The 14,711-nt window shown below is 42.4% G+C and overlaps 1 protein-coding gene and 1 pseudogene across 1 annotated transcript in view; one reads left to right on the top strand and one right to left on the bottom strand.

The window, feature by feature from the left end:
• The window catches only part of LOC132213172 (semaphorin-4F-like), a 52,939-nt gene that overhangs the window by 23,494 nt on the left and 14,734 nt on the right, over nt 1-14,711 (top strand). The window contains 7 exon segments of the mRNA XM_059659335.1: nt 10,863-10,982; nt 11,084-11,235; nt 11,846-12,024; nt 12,236-12,383; nt 12,510-12,732; nt 12,872-12,981; nt 13,089-13,249. Coding sequence (XP_059515318.1) covers nt 10,863-10,982; nt 11,084-11,235; nt 11,846-12,024; nt 12,236-12,383; nt 12,510-12,732; nt 12,872-12,981; nt 13,089-13,249 — 1,093 coding nt within the window.
• Nucleotides 2,925-4,961, bottom strand: LOC132213169 (E3 ubiquitin-protein ligase RNF34-like; annotated as a pseudogene).

Below are 14,711 nucleotides of genomic sequence, written 5' to 3'. Positions count from 1 at the left end.
GAAGGGGCCCCCAAGGGGCCCCAGATTGCGAGAGGGCACAGGGTGGGCTGAGGGACCCACCCGAGTGCACAAATTTTTGTGCACCGGGCCTCTAGTATATACATAATAAATACAATATTTGAGTTGCCATTTCTATCATTCATGTATAGTTGATATTGATGAGACCTTTTTGATACTCAAATATATTTGAATGAAATATTTAACCAATGGTTTATTTTTCTTGACTTTTTATCAAGCATGTGTGGCAAAATTCTGAGCCAGTCATTGGGAACATTAAGAAAGACAGTGGTTGTGAATTTCTCTCTTTTTTAAAAAATTCATTTTGTTGTAGTGAGTATTACAGATATTTCCCATTTGTGAATCTCTTTTTAAAAAATAAGATTTTAAATTGATTTTTAGAGAGAGAGAAACATCAATGTGAGAGCAAAACAATCAGCTGCTTGGGATTAAGCCTGCAACCTCAGGCATGTGCCCTGACTGGGAATCAAACTGAGACCATTTGGTACATGGGATGGTGCTCAATCAACTGAGCTACACCAGCCAGGGCTGTGAATGTGTCTTGATTCTACATAATTGCTTATCAAAAACATGATGTCTCAATTGCAGCAATCTAAGATAATCATTTAACATACTTTCTTTTTTTTTTTCAAGCAGTAAACTTTAAGTACATTCAATCTTCTGCTTGTAATTTCTCAGTGTTCCAATCAGCCAGTGAATTTGCATTAGCATGAGGTTCAAGGGCACAGATTTCTTAAAGGAGATCATTGCATGATAAAGAAAAATTTCAAAAATGAGAGTTCAGAACGGATATGTGCACCCATATGTTCATAGCGGCACAATTCACCATAGCTAAGATCTGGAAACAGCCTAAGTGCCCATCAGTAGATGAATGGATAAGAAAACTGTGGTACATCTACACGATGGAATACTATGCTGCTGTAAAAAAGAAGGAACTGTTACCATTTGCAACGGCATGGATGGAACTGGAGAGCATTATGCTAAGTGAAATAAGCCAGTCAATGAAGGAAAAATACCACATGATTTCACTCATTCAGGGATAATAAAGACCATTATAAACTTATGAACAATAATAGATACAGAGGCAGAGCTGCCTCAACCTGATTGTCAAACTGCAGCAGGAAGGCCAGGGAGGGTTGGGGGGCAGGAGGGAGGGGGTAAGAGATCAACCGAAGGACTTGTATGCATGCATATAAGCATAACCAATGGACATAAGACACTGGGGGGTAGGGGAGGCCAGGGGATTGTTAAGGGCGGGGAAAAAAAGGACACATATGTAATACCCTTTGTAATACTTTAAGCAATAAAACACACACACAAAAAAAGAGTAACATTTTCAAAAAGGTTTCAAGTTTTTTTTCCAAATAATGAAGTTGTCTTTTTTCCCAGATAAAGATGTGGCTTTCATCTGATAACTGATGGAAGTGATCAGAAATCACTTTCTAACAGTTTAGAATGACTAGCTTTAGACAGTTAACATACAACCTCCATGTCTCTTTATGCCTCATTTTCATGTCATAGTCAATACCAATATAAAGTTTTCTGTCAAGCTGTAAACTTTATAGGGTTATAATTTAAAATTTTCCTTGATCTGAATAGGCGCCAGTATTTAGTCGGAACTTTCAATGTTGATCCATTTTGCCCTGCTATCCTCTGTTTTGAAAACAGTGAAATAGAAATAGTGCCAACATCAGGTAGGAACTAGAACCAAAATTCCTAGTTATGAGATATAAAAATGTCCTTAAAGATAATAGAGGTATTTTGAAATAAAAAGTTTTAGTAATGAAAATATTATTAGACTATAATATTTATTAATAGAATATAATAAAATAACATTTTAAATTATAAAAATTACAATGTGCATTGTAGAAAGTTGAGAAAATGTAGAAATGTTAAAGAAGAAAGTATAGGTTTATTTGCAATTTAATGATTACCAGGTAACTACTATTACCTTAGACTACTTTTTCAGTGTCTGTCTGTGTGTGTATTTATAATAAATTGGAATTATTATGCATATTTTACGTAGTATTGTATACTAAACATTTTCTTGTTCTAGAAATTAATTATTCAAAACATGATTTCTAGAGACTGCATAACATTTATTCCATCATATAAATATTGCATAGCACAATTTAATTATTCCTATAAAACTATACATTCAGATTTAAAAACTATTGTTTTTATGAATACTACTGTAGAAGAAATCTTTTTACATAAGTTCTTCACATAAATGTCATTAATTGCATATGAGTAAATCCAAAAAGTAGACTTGCACGGCCAAAGGGTGTAAAGATTTTTATGGTGCTCAATAGGTTTATCTAAATTCCTTTCTATGTAGTTCAACCAGCTGTGGTGAGAGGGCCTGTCTCACTGCATCCTTGTCAGTTCCAAGTGATATACGTAATAAACCATACAAACAGTGACTTCCTCCAAAGGCTAATTTGATGTATTTTTTACTTCCATGTCTGTTAGTGAGACTGAATAACTTTTCATTTGTTTATTAGTACTGCTATTTCTTTTGTGAAAAGCCTCCAAAATCATGTCTTCAAATATGACATTTATGTATACTGCAGTTAGATGAAATTAACAAAATGATCTCAGTGTCTCTATTTGCACTGTTCAGATTTGGAAATATTGTAAGATATTTTGACAGTAACATTCACATTAGCCTAAATCAGGGGTGGGCAACCCCTGGCACACGTTCCAAAGATGGCACGCCAGTAACTTTTGCTGACACCTGAAACACTCTCTTATAACCTTCCATTTACAATTTTTGTGAACATTTGAATGACATAAATGTTAAGTTACAAGGAACTGGCAAGACACTTGATGTGATACTTGGTTACATAAAGGTTTTTTAAAAAAACTGGAAGTCTTTAAGAGGGATGTGGATGGTGAGAGATTTATTTATTTATTTATTTATTTGAAAATCTAATTTTATTCCTAAAGTTCAAATTAGCTAGCAGTAGCACTGAAAATACACTTTCACTATACAAAACAGTGTAAACCAATTACACATTAGTAAAGAATTTAACACACACTTTTCTCTAGTGAAGAAGCTAGATGTAGCCCTTGCTATAAAAAGCTGTACCTGAACAGAAATGGACATGTTATTAGTCTCTAAGGCGCTGGCAGTTGACTATATAGATAAATGTCAGTGTTCTCAATGAAGTTTAAATTCAGAAATAGCAACAATGTGGAAACTTACATTCATCAAATAGTAGCATTTAAAATATCCATGACTAATAAAGTGAACATTCAGAGGTACCACTGCTCAGCATGTACCATGTTGGTCAGTTGTGGACAGTGATCTCATCCAAACAGAAGTTTCAAACATCTGAGTAGTTTAAGCTAAAAACAGAAGAACGGAGAAGAAAAATGTCCTCCAAAGGGAGAGTAGCTGATGCCATCAGCAATCTGACTTCAGCAGTTACTGATCACAGACGTGTGATGAAGCCGGGCTGAACCTGGGAAACAGCATGTCCACAGGCTGACAGGCGTATGGCACAGACCAGTGTTGCCGTAACTTACTATGAATCTTTGTTCCCAGTTAGTAGTGAAAATAATTTTAAAAAATAACTTCAACTTTTGAACAGTAAGTTTCCAGTCCCTTCTGTGCACGGAAATGTCTGGGTTCAAGCTTGGGGGCGAATGTCCTATCGGGAAGAGCGTCTACTTCAGGACTTGAACACGTGCACAGCGCGCACCACATATTGTTGGCAGATGGGACACTCACTCATACGCTTGCCGCACTTGGTGCAGGTGACCATGTGCCCACACTCGAGCAGGACGCAGTCGATGACAGCATCCATGCAGATCCGGCACAGGCTGTCATCTTCCTCTTCCTGCAGCTGCAGCCGCTCACCATATGACTTTTGGTTTTCTTCATTCTCTTTGTATAAGCGGTTTACTTTCTCTACCAGCTCCCATTTTTCACAACAGCCAGAATAGTTGACAAAATTCCGAGCCAGGATTTCCTTCAGCTGGCGCACGCTCATCCCTTCCACATCTTCAAGGCTTGACAGGTCAGACAGCGAAGCTCTCAGTCTCTTCTTGGAGATGCCAGGCACCTATTCCTCCAAGTTGTCTTCTTCTTCATCATCATCATCATCATTATTGTCATCATCATCTGTGTTTGCTGATGCTGTTTCACTCTGTACCTGTGCCAAGGCTCCAGATCCTAAGGTCCGGTCTCTACCCATTAGTTCTCCCTGAAATGAAGACATGGTAGCAGAGGGGGCTGTATAGTTTGAAAAAAATGAATGTGTAAAAAAACTAGAATTCTGGGACCTTGAGGAATTCAGACTGCTGGTGTCCAGGTCGTCCTCAGAGCCCAGCCCATGGTGGCACAGCACTAAATCTACCAAGTCTTCTTTCTCTCAACAGGTATCAGTGGGTATGTTTCTAAGAATGAGATATTGCCACAGATCCTTCACTTTCAGTTGCATTAACTGAGGGCGCTGAAAGGCCGTCTCTTGTAATAAGTGACAGGTGGAACATCTACGAAGATTTTCTTGTAAGACTGAGCAAACAGAGCAAAAATCCTTCTTGCAGTCACAACATATGTGCTTCTTTCTGAAGACTGAAAATGAAAGTTCACAGGCTTTGCAAACTATATTAGGCCCTTCTGTAGGTGCTGGTGGGTAAGTAGTGGAAAAATCAGAGTTTGGCGTAAATCTGAATGGACCGGTACTTCCGGCGAATCCTGCCTGCTGGCCCCTGACAGCTCCGGTTCCCATGACTTCATTTAGCAGTCCACAGCATGAAGCCCACATAGATGTGGCACCCGCCTTCCTCATGTTTGGGTTTTGTTTTCTTTTTCTAAAACAGTGTACTTGATCCTTAGCACCACTCCCCCACCTTCATGGCCGCGACCGCTGCGTCTCGGTCGGCTCCCGCCGCAAACTCAACACCATCACAGCTCCTCGCAGAGACGAGCTCCTTCCTTCGATGGTGAGAGATTTAGATATTTCCCACCTCAAGAGGCACATCAAAGACCTCCCAAAAGATGACAGAACAGACTGTGAAAGCCTTCAAAAGCTGTTTTTAAACATCATAAAGTCAACTATTGAGCAGTTCTTCTCAAGATTTGTGAAATTCAGAGAACTGGAAGAGACAGCAAAATTCATGAAGTTTCCAGATAGCATGAAACTGGAGGAACTAAACTTAAAAATGTTTTCATGGATAGACATGACTGACTTTGAAATCCAGTTGATGGAATTTCAGAGTAGCTCAATTTGGAAGCAGAAATTTATTGACCTAAGAGTTGACTTGGAAAACATTGAAAAAAAGCAATTAGGAGTACCAGAGAGAAGTGTTGAAAACGAACTATTGGGGACTTGGAATGCCATTCCAGAAAATGTTTTCTGTTTAAAAACCTTTGCAACAGCATTACTCTCCATGTTTTCATCCACATACGCTTGTGAATCTTTGTTCTCAGTGATGAATTTTGTTAAGTCTCTTAATAGGAGTAGCCTGACGGATGAAAGCAGTAACTCGTGCATATCTCTGAAGGTCACAAAATATGAACCTGATGTAAAATCTCTGTCATCAGTGATGCAGCAGCAAAAGTCCCACTGATAATATCAAACGGAGTCATAAAGTTTTCTGTTGGACCATCAGTGTACATGTATACATTAAAAAGAAATGTATTTTTCATCATCATATACTGTGTTTTTGTTGCTCGAATGAATTTTATTATTTCTTCAAGGTTCTTCACATACGTACACCTTAAGAGAAATCAAGTAGGCGTAACATGTTCTCAAAAAATTAGGGTTGGCATGCAGAAGAATTTTGAGTCAGAGATTTTGCTGGTTTTGACACGCACTCACAAAAAGGTTGCCCACCCCTGGCCTAAAACATCAGCAGTTCCTTCCCAATCTCCTTTGTAGGGTCTTTGTCTTCTGCTCATCAATGTTGGGGCTCATTAGATTTCCATGCAGGATCCTCTTCTGTTCTCATTCTGTGTGGTTATGATCTCAACCAGCCCTGTGGATTCTGCTTTCACTGCCTTCTGATGCCTCCCAGACCTTATCTGGAGCTACAGACCACACATCCAACAGCCTTCCAGACATCTCCATTTGAATGTCCCATAGGAGTCTCAAACTCAGCATGTCCCAAAGCTCATCATCTTCACTCACCTCCCCAAACCTGCTCCTTAATCAGTGTCCCCTCTGCTGAGTGCTTACCCACCCAGGTACCTAAGTTAGAGATAGCAGTCATCGCTGGTCTTCCTATCACATCCTATTAAAAAAAGAGAAGGGGTTTTATCAAGACGAGTAGTGGGAGAGAGCTTTGCTCTTTCTCTTTAGGAACCTGTCCTGAGTTTATATCATTTCCTTTTGGTCTCATTGCGTCTTGTGTTACTGCATCTTCCAAGGAATACTGCAAACGTTCCAGATGCACTGGGTGCTGCCAGCCCACCTCTTAAATCCAGGTGTATCTGCCCCAAGACTAGCATTCACACACTGAAGCAGGACAGCTATATGGTCAGGTCAACAGAGGAAAAGGTAAATGCCACATCTCCAACTACCTAATTATGGCCTGATAATAGACTGTGTTTTTAAAGAAAATTATCTAAGTGCCCCAATCCTTAGATAAGGAAATGTAGATTATTAGTGTAGCAGCTGTTTAACCTGCAAAGCTCTGATCATGAGAAGAAAAGAAAGTGGAGGAAGGAAAGCCAGGATATGTTTAAAATCGTTTTGTTTTTTAAATATATTTTTATTGATTTCAGAGAGGAAGGGAGAGTGAGAGAGGTATAGAAACATCAATGATGAGAGAGAATCATGGACTGGTTGCTTCCAGCATGTCCCCCACTGGGGATCAAGCCCGCAACCAGGGCATGTGCCCTTGACCAGAATCAAACCCGGTACTCTTCAGTTCGCAAGCCGATGTTCTATCCACTGAGCTAAGCCAGATAGGGCTGTTTAAAATTGTTTTAAAGCTAATGAATGATAATTTCTATTGTAAATCTCTAAAGGTGAGCATTTTGATAAGAAAGGGAAAACTTGAAACCCCAGGGGAGCGAAACATTCATTGCCATGACACCCTAGTGTATCAGTGTTATGTTCTAACACATCTGGGAAGCCTGTGCTCACAGGCTTAGGTCTGGGCAGGTAGAGATGTGGATCGACTTCCACAAATAATTGTGATTCTTCATCTTTTACAACATTCAATCTTTTTTTTTTTTGTATTACCAAAATGAAAATATCTCCATTTTTTTCATTAGAAAATTAAATGATGCTAACTACAAAAACCATTCAATGAACACAAGATGTACACAGGAGAAAATGAAAATCACTTATAATTTCATTAGTCAGAAACAAACTTCATTAACACTGTAGCGCTATAACTCCTTCAACAATCTTTTCTATATCTGCAGACATGTATACATATCTTTAAACGTCAGGTTGAATTGTACCCAGTGTTTTGTTCTAACCAGCTTGTTCCCTAAACTCAACACTGTGGGCATCTTTCTCTTTTGCACATCTTCTTTTCCCAGTAGCAGATGTATATTTTAATGTCTACTGAATTGATCCTTTCAGTAATAATCCACCAAATGCACATTCAGGAATATTGTATTATATGGACAGTACAACAAAATACTTGGAAGTGAGACTGTCCCGGAGAATTTAGGACGTGGGGTGATCCTGTGTCCTTTGTAGATTCTTGCCCTCATCAACTGATGGTCGCTGTTTTTTCTCTGTGTTTGTAAGACTGTTGCAAGTTCCTTGGTTCACCTGAAACCAGGCTGTTTCCTCCCAAAGTGTCTGATCCCTTTTGTAGTCCCTTAGTGTCAGGACACCTCTGCTATTCCATCCTGAGTGTGCTCCTCAGCAATCTAGGATCCAGAGTTGCTGAGTACCCTTGATGATCTCTTAGAAAGTTTGGGACCCTTTACCTTTATCTATCGTTGGGTCCTTGCCTGGTTAACAGAATGGTTACTGTTTGCAGAATACTTATGATTGTCTACACACATGTACCCCAAACCATGCTGCCAACATACTTATAACTGTCTCCACAACATCTCCCTTCATTCTCAGGTTATCCATGACACAACTTCTACCAGACTTTTGGTTTTAGAGTGTTTTATTTACAACACTCTTAGGGAAATTTTCATTCCAACTTTGACTTCTTTATCAACTTTTATTTCCCCTTGGAAATACAGAGGACTGGCTAATTTGCTGCTCCATTTGGTACCAGGACTTGTGCCCCAAACCTGGTTTCTCTCTCCTGAAACCACTGCAAGGAAATAAATGCCATTTTTTAAATCTCTTCACCTCAGGCAACAATTGAAGCACATGGCCCCTTGAGAGTTCATAAGGAGCTATCCCCAACAAGTATTGAATGCCAGCCTTGGGCCAGGCCCTACCTAGGCTCTGTGTTTATCTCATTTAAGACTCAGCGCTGCTCTGAGGAACCTGAGGCTTAGGAAGGTTAATTTGCTCAAGATCATACTACCAGTATGTATTCACGGTTCAAACCCCAAACTCTCTGGCTCCAACATTCTTGGATTCTTATCGTAAACACAAATCACAAGAGAGAGTATAGTTTCCTCTCCTTTTCCTTCACTGTTTCTAACCCTCCACTGTTGCCCTCTGAGGGCTCCTTACTCTGTTTTGCTCTATATAACGTTTTTAAAATAGTGGTGATCTTTCTGGTGCCTGAGGCATGCAGCTTTGCTCTGTCATGACTGTTTTCCCTGTAGTGGCTCTACTCTAAAGCTACTCTAAGTGGGTGAGCCCTATGCTCCTGCTGGGGTTTCTGTGCACCAGCTTCTGACACACCAGCCTCTCTTGCTTCTCCATCCTCTCTGAGTTGATCTTCTGAGTTTCCTTCAGTAGCTTCTCCCTTTAGCAGTGGTTGGCAAACTGCAGCTCGCAGGCCACATGCTGCTCTTTGTCCCCTTGAGTGTGGCTCTTCCACAAAATACCGACTTCTGGGCATGGGCCACGAAGTTTCAATTGCACTGTCCGTGTGTGCTTGCACATGGTATTTTGTGGACATGCTAAGGCTGAAGAACCTTCAGGACATCTGTTCAGAGATATTGGAAGGCAATTAAATAGAAGGAGTCAGGCAGCAGGGCCACATCAGGCTAACTGGGAGTCATGCTTAAGTCATGACAGCTCACTTCTTCGTCAGCCACCTCCTTTATGGGCCTTCTCCTGTCATTTCCTGATTGATAATATCACCATCTACTATCATCCATCTTCTAAACAGGAAACCTTAGAGATACGCTTTATTCCATTCTTTCACACCTCATATTCCATTGATTTTCAAACCTTATTAATGGACTCTACCTCAGAATTATCTCCCAAATCCAGTGCCTTTATTTTCTCTGCCCTTGCCTTAACTCAGGCAATCTACTCTTGCCAGCACTGTGTGAATGGCCTCTTAAGTAGCATTATCTTCTTAAAAACCGAAACTGATTATGTCACCTGTCTTCAAGAAATTCTCTGCAGTTTTGCTGTTACCTGTAAGATCAAGCCCATGTTCCTGGTTTTGGCAAAGTCATCATAATTGGGTGCCCATCTCTGCACCTCCAACTGCACCTCTGCTCGCTTGCCTGTCAGCTCCTGTATCCCATCGGCACTTCAGCCTGGGGAGTAGCCCACATACCTAAACATGACATCCTACTTCCCACATGTTTATGGTCCTCCCTGAAGCCCTTCTACCTGGCAAATGATCATTCTTCAGACCTGGCTCAAATGCCACCTCTGAGATGCTGCTACCCAGTCAGATGTGGCTGGGCTGTCCTCTGTGCTCCTGCACACGTCTGTGCATCCCCACCTCTTGGTATCCACCTGATTAAACAGACTCAGATGAGGGTTCCTGGGGGCATTGATGTGCTTAACACCTGGCACAGTGCCTTGTATGTAGTAAGTGATAAAGTAATGGAACTCTGTTCTCCCCAGAACTGCAGTCCCCTGTGATACACAAAAATCTGAGGAGGGGGTTGTGACCTTTTACGCCCCCAAATCATTTTCTCTGGCTCATGTCTGAGCCCTTGGCAGTGGTACTCCGAGTGGCTATAATGCTCTCACATTTAGCCCAGAGCTGCACCACTCCCTTCTCTCCCAGGAATCTTCATCTTGATCAACTCCCCAAATGATGCTAGTATTCCCTAAAGTCATGACTAGTTCCAGAGCAGTGTACACCCATTAATGTTCAGAAAGAATGCTAGTTCCTTCAGACATTTACCACAGGGGGAGAACTTAAAAAAGGCTGGGACTTGCTGCAGAGCAAACCTCCTTTCTGGAGAGTAGCAGTATAATTAGCATATTACAGGGTAGAGAAATCCCTAAAACAAAGACAACACAACCAAACCAACCAAACATCCTGATTTCCACAAGAATAGCTTTCTTCTTTATATATTGGTTTCAGAGAGAGGGAGGGAGAGAGGGAGAGAAAGCTAGAAGCATCAGTGTTGAGAGAGAAACACTCATTGGCTGCCTCCTGCCTGTGCCCTATTGGGGATCAGGCCCGCAACCCAGGCAAGTGCCCTCATCAGGAATTGAACTGTGACCTCTGAGTTCATGGGTCGATGCTCACCCATTGAGCCACACTGTTCAGGATACAAGGGCAGCTTTCATTCTCCCTTCATATACATTAACATTCTGGCACTTTCCTCTAAACGCTGGTCCCCCACTCTGCTCTGGAGCACTTTATATTCAGGATGATTTTAAATGAGGGAATCCTCTCCTGTGCTTAGCAGTGCCCTGCACTTAATGGGCACTCAGCCCCTGAGAGTTCCTGCCTCTGCTTTATCCCTGCTCTGCCTGTGGCCCCTTTTGCATCCTTCAGCAGGTCTCACAGCTCATCTCCTCCCTGTCTCCCTGCAGGGGGTGCTCTCTATGCTGCCACTGTGAGAAATTTCCTGGGGACGGAGCCGATTATCTCCCGGGCTGTGGGCCGTGCTGAGGATTGGATTCGGACAGAGACCTTGCCATCCTGGCTTGACGGTGGGGAGAGGAAGAGGGGTACTGTGGGGGCAGAGAGGGTGGGTGGAAGCTGGGTGGCCCCACACTGAGTCTATGGGATCTGAGGCCACAGGTCTCCCCAGCTCCAGCCTTTGTCGCAGCCGTGGACTTGAGGCCAGCTGAGTGGGGGGATAAAGATGGAGACAAGGAAATCTACTTCTTCTTTATGGAGACTTCTCAAGCCTTTGACTCAGACGAGCGCCTTAAAGTTCCTCGGGTGGCCCGTGTGTGTGCGGTGAGACACCGAATCCAGCTGTCTGTCTGTTTTCTCCTGCTCTGCCTGGTCTCTGTCTTTTCTTCTCTGGGTCTTGGTCTTTACATTTCTCCTCTGTCTCCATTTTCCCTGTCTTGACTTAATTTCTGGGAGCTTGAAGAGTATGGGAAAAGGGCTCTAGCCCCTTTAACTTCATAACTACCCTTGTGACACAGTGTCCCTAGTTGGTGTGGAGGTTAAAGTTGGGAATTGTTGACAGGTCTGGGCTCCAAACCCTGCTCCACCACTTCCTGCCTCTGTGACTTGGGGCAGGTTCTTTAGCATCCTTATAGATGAGGATATTGATGATGCCTAGCTATAAGGGTTGTTTTGAGACCTATCTGAGATAAGGTATGGAAAGCACATAGTATGGTACTTTGTAAGTGCAACAATGAACTTAGTCCCCATCATTGTGACCCTGTCTACCCCTGTATCATTCCCTACTGCTAACTCTGTCTGTATCTCTACATTGCATTTTTATGCGTCTTGTCTTTTCATCTGTCCTTGTCTGGGGGAAACTTGTATTGGTCTCCATATTCTCACTACAATGTTTGTCTTCTAAAGAGAAATGCCCATGCTCTTGTCACCCCAGGGGGACCTTGGGGGCCGGAGGATCCTCCAGAAGAGGTGGACGACCTTTCTGAAGGCTGACCTGCGGTGTCCAGGGCCTGTAGATGGCCGGGCCTCTAGTGTCCTGCAGGACATGGCTATTCTTCGACCTGAGACTGGAGTGGGGACTCCCATCTTTTATGGCATCTTTTTCTCCCAGTGGTGAGGGCGTCCTGGTGTGGAGGAGAATTACAGGGTGGGAGATAACGTGGGGCTGGCACCTTTCAGTGCTGTCTCTTCCAGAGGGGGTGGCTTCTCCCAGGAGCTGGCTGCATGGCTCCTATGCATTTCTTATGGGTCATCTCATTTGACAGGGGGTGAGTTTTCAACTAGTGTTCTCCAGATATCTGGTTCTAACCTGTGTCTCTTCCAGGGAGGGCGCTGCCATCTCGGCTGTCTGCTCCTTCCGACCACAAGACATTCGGACAGTGCTGAATGGTCCCTTCAGAGAGCTGAAAAATGACTGCAAAAGGGGACAGGCTGTCATAGACAGTGATGTACCCCAGCCCAGACCTGGAGAGGTAAGAGGTCTGGGGCACCTCTTCACCCTATGCCAGAATCGCCTCATTAGAGCAAGAGCCCAAGTAAGCATCACGGATACTTCCGGGCCCCTGGGAAACACTGTCACCTATCCTTTTTTTCCCTAGTGCATCGCTAATAACCCGAAATACCAGCAGTTTAACTCATCACTCTCCCTGCCTGACCGTGTGCTCACCTTCATCCGGGATCACCCCCTCATGTACAGGCCAGTGCTTCCAGCTGATGGCCACTCCCTGCTGATCACTACAGATACAGTCTATCTCAGAGTTGTGGCCCATAGGGTGGCCAGCCTGTCAGGGAAAGAGTATGATGTGCTCTACCTGGGGACAGGTATGTTTAGGAGCCAAGTATATTTCCCATCCTGTTCACACGTGTTCTTTTCAAAGAGAGGGTTGTATACTTACAAGTATGAGAGTCCCAGGCACAGGTACAGTGTGTCATTATGTCGTGCCCTCTGCCTGCTTCCTAGAGGATGGACACCTCCACAGAGCTGTGCGGATTGGAGCCAATCTCAGCGTCCTTGAGGATCTGGCCTTATTCCGAGAGCCACAGCCAGTTGAGAATTTGAAATTGTGTCAAGTGAGTCATAGATTTTGGGAAGTCTGGTGGGGAGACATCTGAGCTAGCTTGTGACCCAGAAGTCTGGGAGATGCAGCATAGTCCTCTTTTTTACTAATTTTCTCTAGAGCTGGCTCCTGGTTGGCTCCCGTACTGAGGTAACACAAGTGAACACAACTAACTGTGGACGTCTCCAGAGCTGCTCAGAGTGCATCCTGGCCCAAGACCCTGTCTGTGCCTGGAGCTCCCGGCTAGATGCTTGTGTGGCCCATGGTGGCAAGCATGGAGGGTGAGTGTGGCTGCCCTGTCTTTGCCTGCTGCCACAGAGCTCTGACCTCTCCACATATCTGCCTATTTCTGATCTGTTCATGCTGCCATGTGTGTTTCTTTTAGTGTCACTGTGTTTGTCAGTCCCTACTAACTCATCTGTTTGTCCATCATGCGGCCTTATCCATGTTCCTGCCACTTCGTTGGAACTGTCCCAGACCATGTGACTGACTTTCATGTTGCCATACACTGCTCAGTGTCCATGTTATAAGAGCTCCTAGAATGGTTTCCACAGCTGCACACTCCCTCCTTCCTGCCTTGAAATACTCTTTCCTGTTGCCTTCTAGGACTCTGCATTCTCCCAGTTTTCCTCCCTGTCTCACCAGCCATCTCCCTTTACTCATTCCTTTCCATCCATTTTCTGAATTTTGATATTTCTCATGGTTCAGTCCTTCTTTTTGCATGTCTATGCACCCTCTATGTGATAGTATTCCCATTATTTTCAACACCAACTGAGTGTTGTTGACAACTACAGATGTATCTGTAGTTGAACTACACAATTCCTTATCCAACTGCCTACTTGGATGCTTTATAAACTGCTGAAATTTAGCAGGTCTTAGCATGCACTGTTGTTTTCTCGTTCTTTCATATGGTTCTCTGAAGGGACCTCTATGAATCCAGTTGCTCAAGCCGGAAATTGCCTACACTATATTGCAGTTGGTTCTGACTCTAGCTCCATCTGTTATATCCTCTGTCCACAGCAACTTCTCTTTTTCTCTACTGATATCACTCTTATCCTGATATCATCATTTCTTAATTGGATTACTCCAATACCCTCCAAATTGGTCTTGTTTTGTCCATTTGGGGATCCCATCATCCATTTTCCACTCAGCAGTTAACTTAAAATCATGTGCCACATTGAAGCATATCCCTGACATTATATTCATCTACAATATTTCATTATATATCTGTATCAGATAAGAACTCTCTTAAAAACATTTTATTATAAGTATTTTCAAACATTCAAAAATTAAATAATATAATGAATTTCCATCTATCTATCATTCAGCTTCAATAACCATCAACTGACCAGTCTTACTTGATCACTATCTTCACTCACTCCCAATTATTTTAAAGCAAATATTAGCCATCATATCAGTTCACTCTTAAATCTTTCTGTGTGTATCTCTAACATAGAAAGGCTTTAAAAAATGTAACCATATTATTATTATCATAGTGCAAACTCACTTTCTTAATGTCATCAATTATCTAATCAATGTTTCATTTTCCCAATTGCATATACTTAAAGATAGTTTGCTTAAGTCAAGATCAAAATAATCTCCATCAGTTGTAATTGGTTGATATGTTTCTTTTTTATTTTATGTATTTATTTATTTTTAAAATAATTTTTATTTCTTAATGTATTACGAAGAGTATTACATATGTCTCCTCCTCCCCCCCTTGACTTTCCCCCGGCCTCCCCA

Source organism: Myotis daubentonii, chromosome 12 (genome assembly GCF_963259705.1).
Source record: "Myotis daubentonii chromosome 12, mMyoDau2.1, whole genome shotgun sequence".
In the NCBI taxonomy this organism is placed as follows: Eukaryota; Metazoa; Chordata; class Mammalia; order Chiroptera; family Vespertilionidae; genus Myotis; species Myotis daubentonii.
Note: the sequence above shows the minus strand (reverse complement) of the source record. Positions and strands in the feature narration are given on the sequence as shown.